At 39.3% G+C, this 14,668-nt stretch overlaps 1 protein-coding gene across 3 annotated transcripts in view; it reads left to right on the forward strand.

Moving 5' to 3' along the window:
- The first annotated feature begins 231 nt into the window (after positions 1-231).
- The window catches only part of SH3D19 (SH3 domain containing 19), a 135,225-nt gene continuing 120,788 nt past the window's right edge, over positions 232-14,668 (forward strand). The window contains exon 1 of one of the 3 annotated variants that reach the window (XM_039875981.1): positions 232-749. In XM_039875981.1, coding sequence (XP_039731915.1) covers positions 638-749 — 112 coding nt within the window. In that variant the 5' untranslated portion in view covers positions 232-637. The remainder of the gene's footprint in view (positions 750-14,668) is intronic. The other 2 variants (XM_039875978.1, XM_039875977.1) reach the window with 2 other exon arrangements.

Below are 14,668 nucleotides of genomic sequence, written 5' to 3' on the forward strand. Positions count from 1 at the left end.
GAGGCTCGACCAAACTTCAAGCCAAGTTTGTTCCCAAGTTCAGTGGCGGCCAGCTGTCCCATCTCTCCTAGTCCCTCTAGGGGCAGGTTCCTCCTCCTTTTGTTTAAGTGTCAAGCAAATGGGTTTCCTGTTGACACCGGAATATTGAATGAAAGGGCAGGAAGAGGCCAGGCCATCTTTCCTCAAACCCCTTCCTAGCCAGCTTTTTTTTTTTTTTTTGGACAGGTTTGTTTTGGTGGAGCGGGTGGTTCCAGAGCGTGGGGCTGTGGGGCGGCCTCAGTGGCTCGAAACCCCTCCCCGAGGAGGCGAGGCCGGGCCAGAACCCGCCCGATGCCTGGCTCCAAGTCCGCGGGGCGGGGAAGGGAAATAGGAAGGGAGAAGCGAGTGGGAGCGAGAAAGCTGGGAGAAGGAGGCCGCGGTGCGCCGCGAGGAGGAGGCGGGGAAAGCGGCCCGGCCCGCGCCAGCCTCTGCCCGGCCGGCTGCAGGTGGAGTCCGCAGAGGCTGCCGATTCCGCAGCCCCCGGCGCCGCGCCGCCGCCGTTTCCTCCCCGGGGCCGCCTTCCAAGCCCCGAGGGTGCTGGCCTGGGGGCACCTGGTGCCCGTCCGCCGTCCCGCGGCTGCGCCTCTGCGCCTCGCCGATGGCTGAGGGCCGGCGGCGGGAGGACGAGGAGGAAGAGCTGCGCGACCGTCGCGAGCTCGGGGGCCCGCGCCGCGCCCGGGGCCGTGCGCTCTCGGGCCACCCTGCTGCAGGTGAGGGGCTCGGGGAGCGCGAGGAGGTGCGCGGGACCGAGGGCTGGGCGCCCCGGGGCCGCGCAGGTCCTGCTCCGGAAGGTGGCGGCTTTCACCCGCCCCGTTGGCACCGGCACCTCCTGGAGGCGAGAGGGAGAGTGGGTTTTCCATCCTCATCCTCACTTTCGGGCCGAGCCTGAGGACATTCACACTGGTCTCTATAAGCCAGGGCCCGGCCCCCGGAGCCGAAACTGCCAATTTTCCGTGCACGCTAAATGCAGGAGCTGCTGGCTTGGCACTTGTGGCCCGGGTGATCTACTTATCTCTGGATGAGTCAGAGGCTGGTAGAGAATTGGCTGGTCTGGCCGCCTCGGTGGAGAACGACACCTCTCGATAGGTTTGCTTGCTCTTCGGCTACCAGGTCGAACCACGTGCTAATAGTCTAGTCTGGTTTCGGTGTCTCTGAACTTAGGACCTGTGTGACTGGAGCCCTCCCTGCCTTCTTCTCCCACCGTCGGAGCTCACCTATAGGAACTTGCTTTAGAGTTATTTTGTGAGCCGCTCTCACCACCCCCCCTCCCCGCCCCCCGCCCCTGGCCCAGTCCAGAATATAACATTCCAAAAAGCAATTCATTTGGACTGAGAATGATTTCTGGGCCTATAATTATTTTTATGATACAGTGTTTTGGGTACACAAAGGAGGCATGGATCAATAATTTGGCGCATAAATGGAAGAGCGAGTAAGTATAAATCCACACCCCTTCTCTCTTCCTCTGCAGCTTATCAATCAAACATAATAGAGAGTAAATTCTTTGGCCTTTGGTTCCAACTGGATAAGCTAGTTGTCTAAAAACGAGAGAGAGCAAGCCTAGCGGACTGACAACAAAAGGGAGATAGAGAAATGAGAAAGATTGAGACGAGAACGACTCATTAAAGCCTTTTCAGAAAGTGAAATATAGTGAACATTCCATCAAACCTTGGAGAAGCTTTTCTATGTGGCTCCCTTTAGCCTAAGAGTTGGAGAATTAAGAGAAGACAATGTGTTTGTGCGGGAACAAATGGAGGTAAGAAAATGGAATGAAAGAAAAAAAAAATGAGTGGAACTTGAAGAAATAGTCAATTCGATGCCATTAATAGGATCTTGGAACCTTAAAAATAATTCCTTATGCCAATTACTAGGACTTTTTGTCAGAATAAGGCATTGGACTCTCTACATGACCATCATCCATTTTGAAAATAATTGATAGTTTTGTTCAGTATAAATCCAGACCTAATGAAATGGGATATGAGTAAATGTTTCTTGCAAGAATATGAAAAAACTTTGCAAAATGTATCTCTATTGAATTACTGATTTAAACACTATAGGCTACCTTGGAGTCCTATCACCATCAGCAAAAAGCTTCACTCTTATGAGGGACTGTATTATGAAGAGCTGTATTGGAGGTCAGAATAGATATGATCCAGGTATAGGTGTATCACTTAGTTGCAATATATGTATATTCCAAGGCTGGTGGAAGTGGCATTTTTGTAACTTTTTTTTTTTTTTTACCAGTTTCTTAATTTCTCAAGGCTGCCAGAAACTTTTCTAGGTTCTGTGATAGTATTTTGCTGAGACATGACATTGTGTACTTTTTCACTCAGAATTGGTGTTTGCATTTTCTAACCATTTAATGTGTCCTATCTTCATTGAGTGGTGAGGGACAGAGATACTAAGCAGTATGTAGAGGGTTAACCTTACAATTACTGGTCTTCTTTTGGGATACGTTATTTAACAGTTTACATTTCTTTACAAGCTGTGCTCCTCGTTCCCCTCATTACTTATCCTGTTTTTCAGACACCATTGCATTCCTTACCAAGCTTGGGCATTTGTTACTTATGTTTGTACTGGACGTTGTTCTCTCTCCAAATGAAAGTATGAACTGACCCAAAGGCTTAAAGTTTCTTCTAAGTTTTCTTTATAGTCTTCCACTTTCCTATTCAAATCTCATTTCTCCCTCCTTCCCCTATCACTTTACAATCTAAAGATTTTCTTTTTCTTTTATCTCGCTTAGCTTGACAACATACATTTGGGGTTTATGGACTTGAGGGAGTCTGTGAACTCCTTCTCTCCCTGCTAAATTTAGGTGTGATGGTGGAACTGTGTTTATTTTTGCAATGTACATTCAGAATAGTGTATAAAATCTATAAATTATGAAATATATGCATACCTTGGAGAAATTGCAGGTTCGGTTCCAGACCCCTGCAGTAAAGTGAGTCGTAATCTTTTTGCGGGGGGAAGGTTCTCTCCAATTCGTAAAGAACACCATAACTGTAAAGCACGATAAAGTGAAGCTCAATAACATGGTATATGTAAACAGTGCCAGAGTCAGAAACAGGACCTTGTCAGTAACCTAGAAACAGACTCTGAGGATCCCTTCTCCTTCCACGTTTTTGACTTTTTAAATTATTATTTCCTTGCTCTTCTGTACAAGTTTTACCTGTATGCACATATATAACATATGCATCCCTTTACGATATTATTGAGTTTTACCTATTTTACAAGTTCATGAGTGGAATTATCTTGTATGTATTCTTTAGTGTCATGCTTTTTTCATGCAATATTAAGTTTGCAAGATTTACCCAAATTATATGTAGCTGTAGTTTATTTTCATTGTGTAAATATATCATACTTTTTGTCTGTCACATTTTATTAATTTGTTGGGAGTTCTTTACACAAGAATCTCAACCTTTTTGGTTGCATGTGTTGTAAATAAATATCTTCCACTCTGTGGCTTATTTTAAAATTTTTCTTTATTGATTTCTTTTGATGTGAAATTCTTAATTATAATGTAAGTGTGTTTATGAATCTTTTTTTTGTTATAGTGTCCCTCCTCCCCCTCACTGTCCTCCCTGGTTAGGAATGCTTTCCGTACCCCAAGGCCATGAAGATATTCTCCTATATTGTCTCTTAAAAGTTTTGTAACTTTGAGAGAGATTGTAGCATTCATCAGACTCTCAACCAGAACTGAGAACCTCTGACTAAGGTACAGCATTTTTATATTGTTTCTCCAAAGAGCAGGGAATACAAAGTTCTAGGTCCTACCCTAATCACCTGGAGTAGGCATTTGATAGGATTTAATAAATACTAAACAGATTTACTCTTTCTATATGTTGGTGTCTTTACAGTAAACTCTGGAAGGACTGATATAACTTCTCCAATGTGTTTTCAGTAAAGTAATATTGTCAGTATGAGGACACAGAATAAAATTTGTTATGTTCACTATTAACCAGGTGCTTCTTATATGTTATACCCTGTGAGATAGGTATTATTTTCTCCATTTTATAATTGAAAAGATTGAGGCTCGGAAATATTTAAACAACTTGCCCAAGGTCCCCTCAGCTAGTAAATGGCAGAATGGGGACTTGAATCCAGGTCTGACCTGAAAGTTCACATTTTCCCAAGCTATCCCACTGGCTGCTAGTAAGAGTCAATTGCTATTAATGCTCCACACATTTATACCTGAATGTTTCTTGTTATATATTTAGAAATACTTTACATCTAGTGTTTTTCTGCTTAGGCAGGGCTATCACAGTCTTATTTAACTTCATTCCTAAAAAAACACCCTGAGAAGGATACTTTTTATTATTCTCATTTTAGAGATGAGTAAATTGAGACTCAGAAATGTTGAAGACTCAATCTAAAATAACACAGCTAAGTATAACTACACCTCAGTTACCTCTATTGTGTTTCAAGTCATAAACTATAGTTTCATTGATTCATATAACATATGGCCCAGAGTTTGTAGCTCTTATAAGTTAGGTAATTTTAAAACTGCATCAATTCTTCTAGGCCACCATCTTACCATTTTTGTTATTAGAATTCCAAAATTTTCTAATTTATTTTGATAAAGTTATTAAAAGTTTCATGAAACTATAGACATATTTTTACATTGTTTAAAAATCCTGCATTCACCAGGTTCTTTAAAACCTGTCTAGTTATCCCCATCAATATAATGTATGCAAAATGGTGCAGACAATACAGGGAATACAAAGATATATATTTAAAAGCATAGTTTCCATGCTTTTAAAGAACACATCATAGAATTAGGGAAGGTAAGACTAACGGACTTAAAGAAGATAAATGAGGATATAAAGTAGTTTGTGGTGACTATCAACTGGACTTTAGCTTAAGAGAACAGACCATCTTGGTTCATTTCTCAAATCATCTCTTACTGTGTGACCTTGGACAAGTAACCTAACCTCTCTGTACTTCCATTTTTTATTTGTTAATATGAATAAAATCTGTTACATAGGTTTTGAAGATTATATGAGTTAGTATACATAATACCCTTAGAAAACAGCTGGGCACATAGTAAAGTTATTAGCATTTATTTATGTTGTTAACCTAAGAATAAAAGGCTAAAGTGAGAGGCAACAAACATTTATTTGAGATCCCAAAATATAGCTATTCGTGAAGCACAGATGCAGGTAGAAAAATCCGAGTAGTGTTCCGAATCTGAAGTGAAGGCAAGGGGGTTTTTGTAAGAAAGGGAAGGGGAATAACTACATAAATAGAAGGAAGGAATTTCCATGGGTGTTAATAAATCAAGGAAGGAATTTCTGTAGGTGCAAATAAGCTAAGTTATTCTTTAGTTATACATGGTGGTGCTAATTCTAAAAAATGTTTTTAATTTTTAGTCTTATAGTCATAATGTCTGCTCTCCTGGTAGCTTTGCAAACAGTTCTTTGGGATACAATATTGTTTTGGCCCAGTTCAAAGGTTATTTTGCCCATTTAAACATTCCAAAGGTTTGAGGAGTAAGATGTCAAGGCAGTTCCTCTGGAATGGCAGCTCCAACTCCATTTTGAAGTGGCTCTGTTTACATAATTTTTCACCTGTGTGTCTGATTGAGGTGCTCTATGACTAAAACTCATTCACACTAGACTATCAATAGGTATAAAGAACTAATATGAATTTCTTTACGATTTTGGAAATGGAGAGGAAGTTAGACTAGGAGAGGAATTTAGAAAAGTGCTGGAATAGGATAATTAAATGAGTTAATACTTATTGTGTACTGGGTATCAGGTACTATTCTAATTGTTTTACAGTATGTTTCTCATTTTAGTCCTCATACCAGTCCAATGAAGTAGATGTGACAAACAGATGAGGAACCTGAGGCCTAGGGGGGATAAATAATCTACTCAAGATGACACAACTAGGAAGTGACACAATAGGATTCTGTGACAGAAACTCCTGCTTGCCTACCTAATATTCTCTTCCTTCTTCCTCAGTCAATGGAACCCTGTATTGCAGACTGCAGAGATGCAAGTAGAAGTTGTTGAGTGGGGTTTCTAGGAAAGCTCTTTAAAGAGGACTCAACTACACAGAATATCCTTTTGCTTTTGTCATTTCCTTCTCCCTCCTACCAGGAACAAGGATGTGTAGATCACAGCAGACATCCTGGGCCATGAGGTTACCTTGAGGATGGAATCCATGTACTGAGAATGGTGGAGCAGAAAAGTAGATGGAATCTACTTTTGCCAGTGATAAGAGAGTCATCATCTGAGCTTTTGATTACCTGCCTCCTCCTTTATTTGAAAAAAATAAATAAATAAACTGTCTTGTTTAAGCCACTATTATCTTATATCTCTATAACTAGCAGCTGAATGCACTTCCTAACTGATACAAATTCTAATTTGATCTTGTTTCTCTCTCCTTACCACCAGGCTATAATGTATTTTGTTAACCTGAAGTTCCCTTAGGGTACCTAGATTCTTGTTGCTATTTTGAACTTTATTATAATGTGACCTTGGACAAATAACTTAGAGTCCCTCCCCTTTTTTATTTGCATCTTTTGAAAGAGAATTATTCATTCTCTATTTGACATATTTATTATGGGGAACATGCTTGTAAACTTCAAGTTCTCATGTGTGATGTACTGAAAAGGAAACCTATAGAATCTGAAAACAGTTTTTTGTTTTTGTCACTGCCTAGTGCCAGGTTTGAATACTTCTCAGCGAATACAGATTGTAAAGGGGTTGATTTTGTCCCTACTCTGATGCATATGAACAGATAAAAACTTGCAATTGCTCTGAGCCCTATCATGCATGCTATGGCTGCTGCTTGGGATTCAGAGTTCATTTGTTTTCAATATGGCTGCTTTTATTGTTCCAGAGCAGTTTCCTGAAGATATATTAATCAAGGAATTGCTACACTGGAGGATAGTTAAATGCTTTTTCCGTGAGAGCTGGCAAAGAACAAGGGGCACAGAAGAAAATGTTTGCACAGCATATGGAGAATTAGTTTTTCAGGCAATTTCACTATTTTCAAATAGTCCTTTTACACTAGTACAGGGGTGTTCACAAACACACACAAAGAACAAAAAATGACAACAAAAAAACATGGCGGGCCCACCAGCATGGGGCCACCCATGTAAATCATTCCTTCTTGACTTGTCACCACACCCCTAGTTTCTCTATTTCCTCAGAAGGACTCCCCCTCAACACACACTACTAGTTCAATGGGGATAACTGGAGCTATCTGGGTAGATTTATATGTGTTACTCAGTTGAGGTATAACTTGGAGATGCAGTTTATAAATGAAATTCATTTGGAATAAGCAGTAGTATTGCAAGTTTTAAAATGTACAGACTTTCATTTGAATAGTACTCTTAATTAGATGCTTAATGTGAAAAGCCTAGTATCACAAACATGATCTCTTATACTGTTCTATTCCTGTTTCTTTTTCACAGGAAATTTCTTGAGGTATTCAACTTCATAGCATGGTGTGGAATTTTTCACAATTCTATAGCAATGGAACCTCTAAAAAGTAGTTTTCAAACTTTAATATGCTTACAGATCACCTGGAGATCTTATAAATATGCAGATCCTGATTTAGTAGGTTTTGGGTGGAGCCTGAGATTCTGCATTTCTAACAAGTTCCAAGTGACGCTGTTGCTTCTGGTCCCTGGCCTACACTTTGAGTCACAAGACCCTCAATTACCTCTACCTTAGTGCCAGGGTTCTAAATGCTGCTGGGCATCAAAATCAACTGGGGAATTTAAAAAAAGACATGCTCATGATTTCCTGATTAGTAACTTTTGTAATAGTTACTGGGGAGCTGGATTTTTTAAGTTCTACGTGAGGTAAGATTGGCTTAGATTTGTTAAAAATGTGATGTTGCGTGGTTTCAGTGTGATTTCTTGTAATTTGAATTGTTATGCTTTTCCATCATAAGTTATGTTGACTTTTAGTCACACTCAATAGAATCCACCATGCATTTTATACATGGATTTTATTCAACCCCTGTGTTATCTTATAGCCTAAGAAGGCTTCACATTAGAATGGTATTAGAAGCTATCACTGAAATAACTGAAAAGCAATGTACATTATAGTTATATTATTTCAGATTGCAAGAAATAGAGGCCTGTTTTGCTAACTTCAGCTGATGGAGGCTTATTATAAAGATGCTAGGGTAATTTGAAAGACAGGAAGTATCTTCAGAAGTCATTTGGATATAATAGCTCTAAGAAACTGATAGCAATAGAGAACATTCCTTTCTAAGTTGGAACGACTGCTACTCTCTATGTCAGTGACACCACCATTTTTGTGACTCAGTTTACCTTGGTCTGCTTCCACGGCTTCTGAAGTTACTGAGTAACTGGCTCTCTTGTTTTTCTTATTGTCAGCCTCCTCAAGAAAGATGCTCTTAAGTAGGCTGTCCAGCCACCGTCCTGCAGAGTGCCCCTTTTGGGCAGGGTTCAAATGCCAGTTTACCATAGAGGCCTATGACAAACTATACATAGTTACCTATTCAGACCTATCCCTGGTCTTTTTTTCCTGGGAGAGGATTGTAGGGTCCTGTGGCACCCACCTGGCTGCCAGCATTCCAAAACTGGGAATCACCAGCAGCTGCGTCTGTCAAATGGGACTTTGGGCCTGCAGGCCATTAGAGGTTTCCTAGAATGGAGAGACGGTAAAATTGGCAGACTCCATGCTTGGTCCTGAACACTCTAACTTTCAGTAGTGAGTTCCATGAGGGAAGAGACTTATTTTGTTCATTGTTATAGCTCCATAATTCAGAAGTGTCTGGCACATATAGTCAACACATATCTAGCAAACAGAATAGAATTTTAAAAAATGATTTAATGTAGTCTTTTTTGTTAGTTTGATTACATTTTATTGTAACCCAAATCCTTATATACACAATAATGGAAAGCAAATTTCTATTCTGCCCATGGCTTACCCTGTTGAGAAGAAACAACCTGTTGTGATACATAAGAACTTCACATATTCCTGTTTTCTTTTCAGTCTTGAGAGCTTTAGATGTTTGCCACTTGGCGCCATCAGTGCAGTTGGTGCCAGGCTTCTGGTTGAGGGGGCAGCAAATGAAGGCCAAGTCCAGTACTCAGTATCATTCCAAACGGTGTCCCTTCAGGGTCTTCTTGCCCTGGGTGGTGAAGCTGCTCCGCAGGGCCTCAAACTCCCGGGCGCCGAGGTCCTTACTCTGGTAGCATCGGTCCCCAGCAGCCTGCCCCGCGCCCTTGCGCCTGCGCCTGCACGCCACAGCCGTGGGTCACGCCTTCTTGGTGTGAGTGGCTCCTCCTGGCCCGAGGGCGCCGCCATCTTGGATCCCAACTGTGTATCCTTCTAACGCTTAACCGCGGAGTTGGTTATTTGGGCGAGAAGAGGAGGCTAATTTTCAGGTAAGAAGAGAAACTTGGAAGATAAATGTCGCCATTAGTTGCAGCATCTGCTTCCTCGTAAAACCCCAAATCCTGTCTATGTGGAATGGTGTGGAGGATGGCTGCTAAAAGATGTTTCTGAGGAAGGATTGACCAGGCGTATGATCGATGGCATGTAGTGCCGCAGAGGGACAAGTCCGACGTTTCTAAGGTTCCCTGACTTGGAAAAAGGAGACTGTCATTTGACAGCCTCTCCAGGATAATACCGAACATTTAGTATTAAGCCTTAATTAGAATGCATTTATTATTAGTGTTAAATATAATGTTGGTGCTTATGTAGCTCTTAAGACAAACCTCTCGATACTTCCTCGTGCGCAAAGATTTTGTAAACCTTGTAAAATGTAACATGGAATGATAACCTCATAGGTTTTCCAATGAAAGTTTAATGAAGATATGAAGAGTTGGGAGTTTTAATTCCAATATTCTTTCATTCTTTGGTCTTTTAATTGGAATCAAGATTTCTTACTACTGTCGTAGGTTTTTTTTAAAGTACCAAGTTTTAGCATGTCTGAACATAATATTTTATTTCTCAGTCACCTATTTAGTGCTTATATATGTTGAGAACTTATGTAATTCTAACAATACAGAAAAACAGGTTTTGTTTTTAAGATAAGAAAAATGGAGCAAAGAGAAGTTGATTGGAGCTGGGATTTGAATTCCTGTAGACTTTTTCTCTTAATTTTTAAATTTACATAAAGTAAAATTGACTTCTTTTGGTACATAGTTCTATGAGTTTTTTAGTGAGGTATAATTGGCATATAACATTATATTAGTTTCAGGTTTACAGCATGATTCTATACTTACATATATTGTCAAATGATCACCAGAATAAGTCTAGTTAACAGATGTTGCTGTACATAGTTGCAAAATTTTTTTCTTGATGAGACCTTACTAAGTTACTAAGATTTACTCTCTTAGTAACTTTCAAATATGCAGTACAGCATTAACTATAGTTCTGTGAGTTTTAATACATGTATAGATTCATGTGACCACCACCATTGTCAGGATAAAGAACAGTTTGATCACCCTGAAATTCCCTGTGCTGCCTCTTGTAGCTAAACCTTCTCTAAACCTTTAACCCCTAGCAATTAGTGATCTGTTCTCTGTGTCTATAGTTTTGCATTCTCCAGAACTTTATGCAAAACCAACGATGTATGATAGTTTCATTTGCTCTATGTCCTCACCAGCACTTGATATTACAGGGTTTTTTATTGTTCGTTTTTGTTTCAGCCATTCTGATAGTGTGTAGTGATACTTCATTGTTCATTTCCTTAATGGACAATGATGTTGAGCATTTTTTTATGTTAATTGCCATACATATATTATATTTGGCAAAGAATGTTCAAATCTTGGCACACTTTAAAATTAGGTTGTTTTCATACTATGTAGCTTTTAAGAATCCTTTATATATTCTACATTTAAATCCTTTGTTGGATATGAGATTTGAAAATACTTCTAGGCTACAGCTTATTTTTTCTTATATTAACAGTGCCTCTTCGAACATATTTAAAATAGCAGATTTATAGTCTTCTCTAGTAAGTCCAACATCTGGGCTTCCACAGAAACCATTTATATTACTTTTTGTTTGTGTGTGTGGGGGGGGCATACATTCTTGGTTTTGTGCATGCCTTGTAGTTTTATGTTGAAAACTGGACATGTTGAATATTGTAGTGTAGCAACTTTAGAAATTAGATTCTTCCTCCTCCCCAGGGTTTGTTATTACTGCTTATTATGGTTGCCGTTTGTTTAGTGACTTTTCTAAACTAATTTTGTAAAGTATATTTTCTTTGCAATGGTCGCACTGAAGTCTCAGTTTTATTAGCTTCGTGGTGAGCTAAGGATAGGACAGAATTTTCCTTAAATGCCTAGAACCAAACCAAATAGCAACAACAAAAGCAACCTCCTGGTCTTTGCAGATGGACTCTGTGTATCATTGCACACTTTCAACATTCCGCCAGGCAGTGTACAACTTCTCTTAGCCTTCACTTCCTGCTTGTGTGGATCCTGAAGGTCAACCAGAGGTGAGAGCCTAGAGCCTTTGCAGATATTTTTTGAGCATGTTCCCACCCTGGGAATGCACATAGTTTTCTCGATACCCAAGGAATACATGGAAGCTTTTCAAAGCCCTATTCACCAGAGCATTTTTATTCTCCAACCTTTCCTCCCAACCACTTTGGTTAGTCTGTTGTTTGCCCGAACTGTTATCTGTTGCCTCGTGTAGCACTAATATATTTATTTCCTTGTAAATATTTTCAACAAACTCCTTCCAGCTTTAGCACTTGGAGAATTCTGAGTTAGGCGAGATAAAGGTGTCTTTTGTACCAGTGTTCCAGGGCACCACTAATTAGAACGCATTTATTATTAGTGTTAAATATAATGTTGAGTGCAGTGTTCCAGGGCAAAACAAATTATTACAATTCTTTGTGAATGAGATTGTTCTGCTCCCTTTCATACTGGTACTGGTACTAGGAAGGCAGGCTGTTATTTTCAAGGCTACCACTGAGCTGTTAAATGGGGGATAGGACCAGGATAAGTTAAAATGACACAAATTTCACGACTCTAACCAAAATCCAGTTAGTTTTTCATAAGTGTTTCACTGTACTTCACTGTCCTTCAGTGCATCAAATAATTGCTATAAGCTTTTTTGTTTAGTTTCCAGAGTTCCAAAAATGTTGATTCTGCAAGTATTTTATTGCTTTTGTGGAGGATGGACTTTTGGAGTTTCTTACTCTACTATTTTTACTGATGTCACTTAAGCATTTAAAAACTGATTAAGATTGTGGTCTTTATGAGTAAATTGGCCCAAATTTTGCCGGTAAAATATCAAAAGAGAAGAAATGGATACTGTTCCTCATTTTCAAAGTGTTTGCATGTCCTACAGGAGCATTATCAAGGCATTTCAGCAGCGTCATTCATTTGGTTATAGTGCACGGGCAGCTTGCTTTTCTCATTTGTAGGCCACAGACAACCCTTAACCTCTCTGTTGCTTTTAAAAACATTATTTCCAAGCGATATCTGGCCAGGGAACTCCAGATTCCTCTTCGTTGTTAATTGTGGCTCAGAAAGTAGCTGTATTGCACTGTTCTGATCCAAAAGTTATATGTCAACACTTGGGGGGAAGGAATTTGAGGAGGGCATGGAATGTATCACTTTATATACTTCTCTATTGTTTGAGTTTCCTCCAATGAGTATTACTTTGGAAATTAAAAAAAAGAAAAATAAATTTAAAATACCATGAGAAATAATTGCCTGCTGGTCTAGTGTATTTGTTGCTTATATTATGGCATTTTTTAAAAACATGTTTTGCCTAAGATAAGTTATTGCAGTGATCATAGGAAATGCTGTCCTGTTGATAAATGATTGATAAAATGTTTAAGGAAATTATAGTAGGAAAGAGGTATATAATTGTGTTTTCTCTGAAGATTATTTTTCAAACATTGGCTAATTTATCATTTGTTCACCTGTTTGGTTTTATGACAGTCACTTGTTTTTAAGAAAGGCATAATCTCTTGAAAAGCAAATCCTCATTTTTAACCAAACTGTTAAAAGCTGTTTAACATAATCAAAACCCACTTTAGCATTCTCTTCTAAGTCTCAGATTCCTCAATGATAGTAGGAAGGATTTAGACCAGAGGTCTGGAAATTATAGACCTGTGGGCCAAATCTGGCTCACTGCCTGTTTTTGTAAATAAAGTTTTATTAGAACACAGACATGCTCATTCATTTACATATTGTCTTTGGCTTTTTTTGTGCTACATTTGTGTGGCCCACAAGCCTAAAATATTAACAGTCTAGCCCTTTACGTAAAAAGTTTGCTGACACCAGAAAGTCAAGTTTCCTTTCAGGTTCAAAATTCTTCGTTTTAGTTTTGGGATACTTGGGCCAACTTTTTTTTCCCCCCATGGGATTGCTTCTTAGTAAATCACCAGAAAATTCTACTAGAAACGGGGAAACACAAGTAAATCACACATTGTTATTTGTTAGACACCTATATCCCTCATACAACAGTTATATGCAGCTGGTGAGCCACAGCTCAGCCTTACTTGTCCTCTTCATTCTGGGATCTCAGCTAGGTATTGCTGAATGAGCAGTACCTATCTGAGAAAAAGAGGAATGGAAAAAACATGTGCCAGCTTTTAAGACTTCTGCTCAAAAGTGGCATATATCACTTCTCACATTTCTTTGGCCATCTTGATGTTAGTGGTTTAGAGAATTGTAATCTTTTTACAGGTAGTCTTGCAAGTCACGTGGTAGTTTGGGTGAATAGTCAAGTCCTTCCACACAGAGGGCAGTCAGTCAGTGGAAAATAACATCTAACACAGCCTCTTTAAAAGGTACTCCCTAATGTGAGCAGACTGAAACTAACGGCAAAAACTTGGTTTTAGAATTCTTCGTGTGTTATTTTTCATGAACTCTATACAACTAATAAGTAACTAGAATTTGGCCCAGTAAGCTTTTGGAATATATTCAGATTCTTTCAACTTGCTTATTTAATATACATTCAATGTAAGAATGTAATGTCTGGATTCTTTCCTCATAGACTCTTGATGCCTTTAACTTATGTTTCTCATCCCTAAGCTATCTTCTCCAAGGTTCCATATGTCACTAAATGATACAACTCAAGTTGCCCAAGCCAGAAACCTGGGTGTAGTTCTTAACTTTCTCCCTCACCATGAGTGCTTATATCTTATCAGTTACCAGATTCTGGTAAATTTGTCTCCTTTGTTGCTCTTTACTCTGTACACTTCTCTCCGTCCTCATTGCTAACATCCCGGTCCAGGCGTCTCTCACCTTTCACAACAGTCTTGTAACTAGCCATTTCACCTCCTGACTTGCTTCTCTGTAATCCGTCCTCTGCACAATCACCAAAGTGATTTTTCTAAAGTACAAACTGATCCTGTTATCCCCCTGCATTCAAACCTTTCAATGTCTAACACATTGTATCCTCCCCTTAAAGCTCAGATTTCTTAACATGGCCTTTCACCTTTTTTTCTTTATTATTATTTTTTTTCTGGGAATTCCCAGGTTATCCTCTTATGCTTAGTTTACTTTCATGGCTATAAAAATGTAATTTTCTTCTAGAAAGATTTTTCTAGAGCATATTTTTTGAACTCACAAAGTATTTGGTAGATATTTTTCACTTGTAGCGACTCAAATGTTTGATGAAAAGTATTGTCCAAAGCAGTGTGCAGTATTGAGCATAGTCCAGCAATAGGA

The sequence above is a fragment of the Pteropus medius genome, unplaced genomic scaffold (genome assembly GCF_902729225.1).
Source record: "Pteropus medius unplaced genomic scaffold, Ma_sr-lr_union100, whole genome shotgun sequence".
Lineage (NCBI taxonomy): Eukaryota > Metazoa > Chordata > Mammalia > Chiroptera > Pteropodidae > Pteropus > Pteropus medius.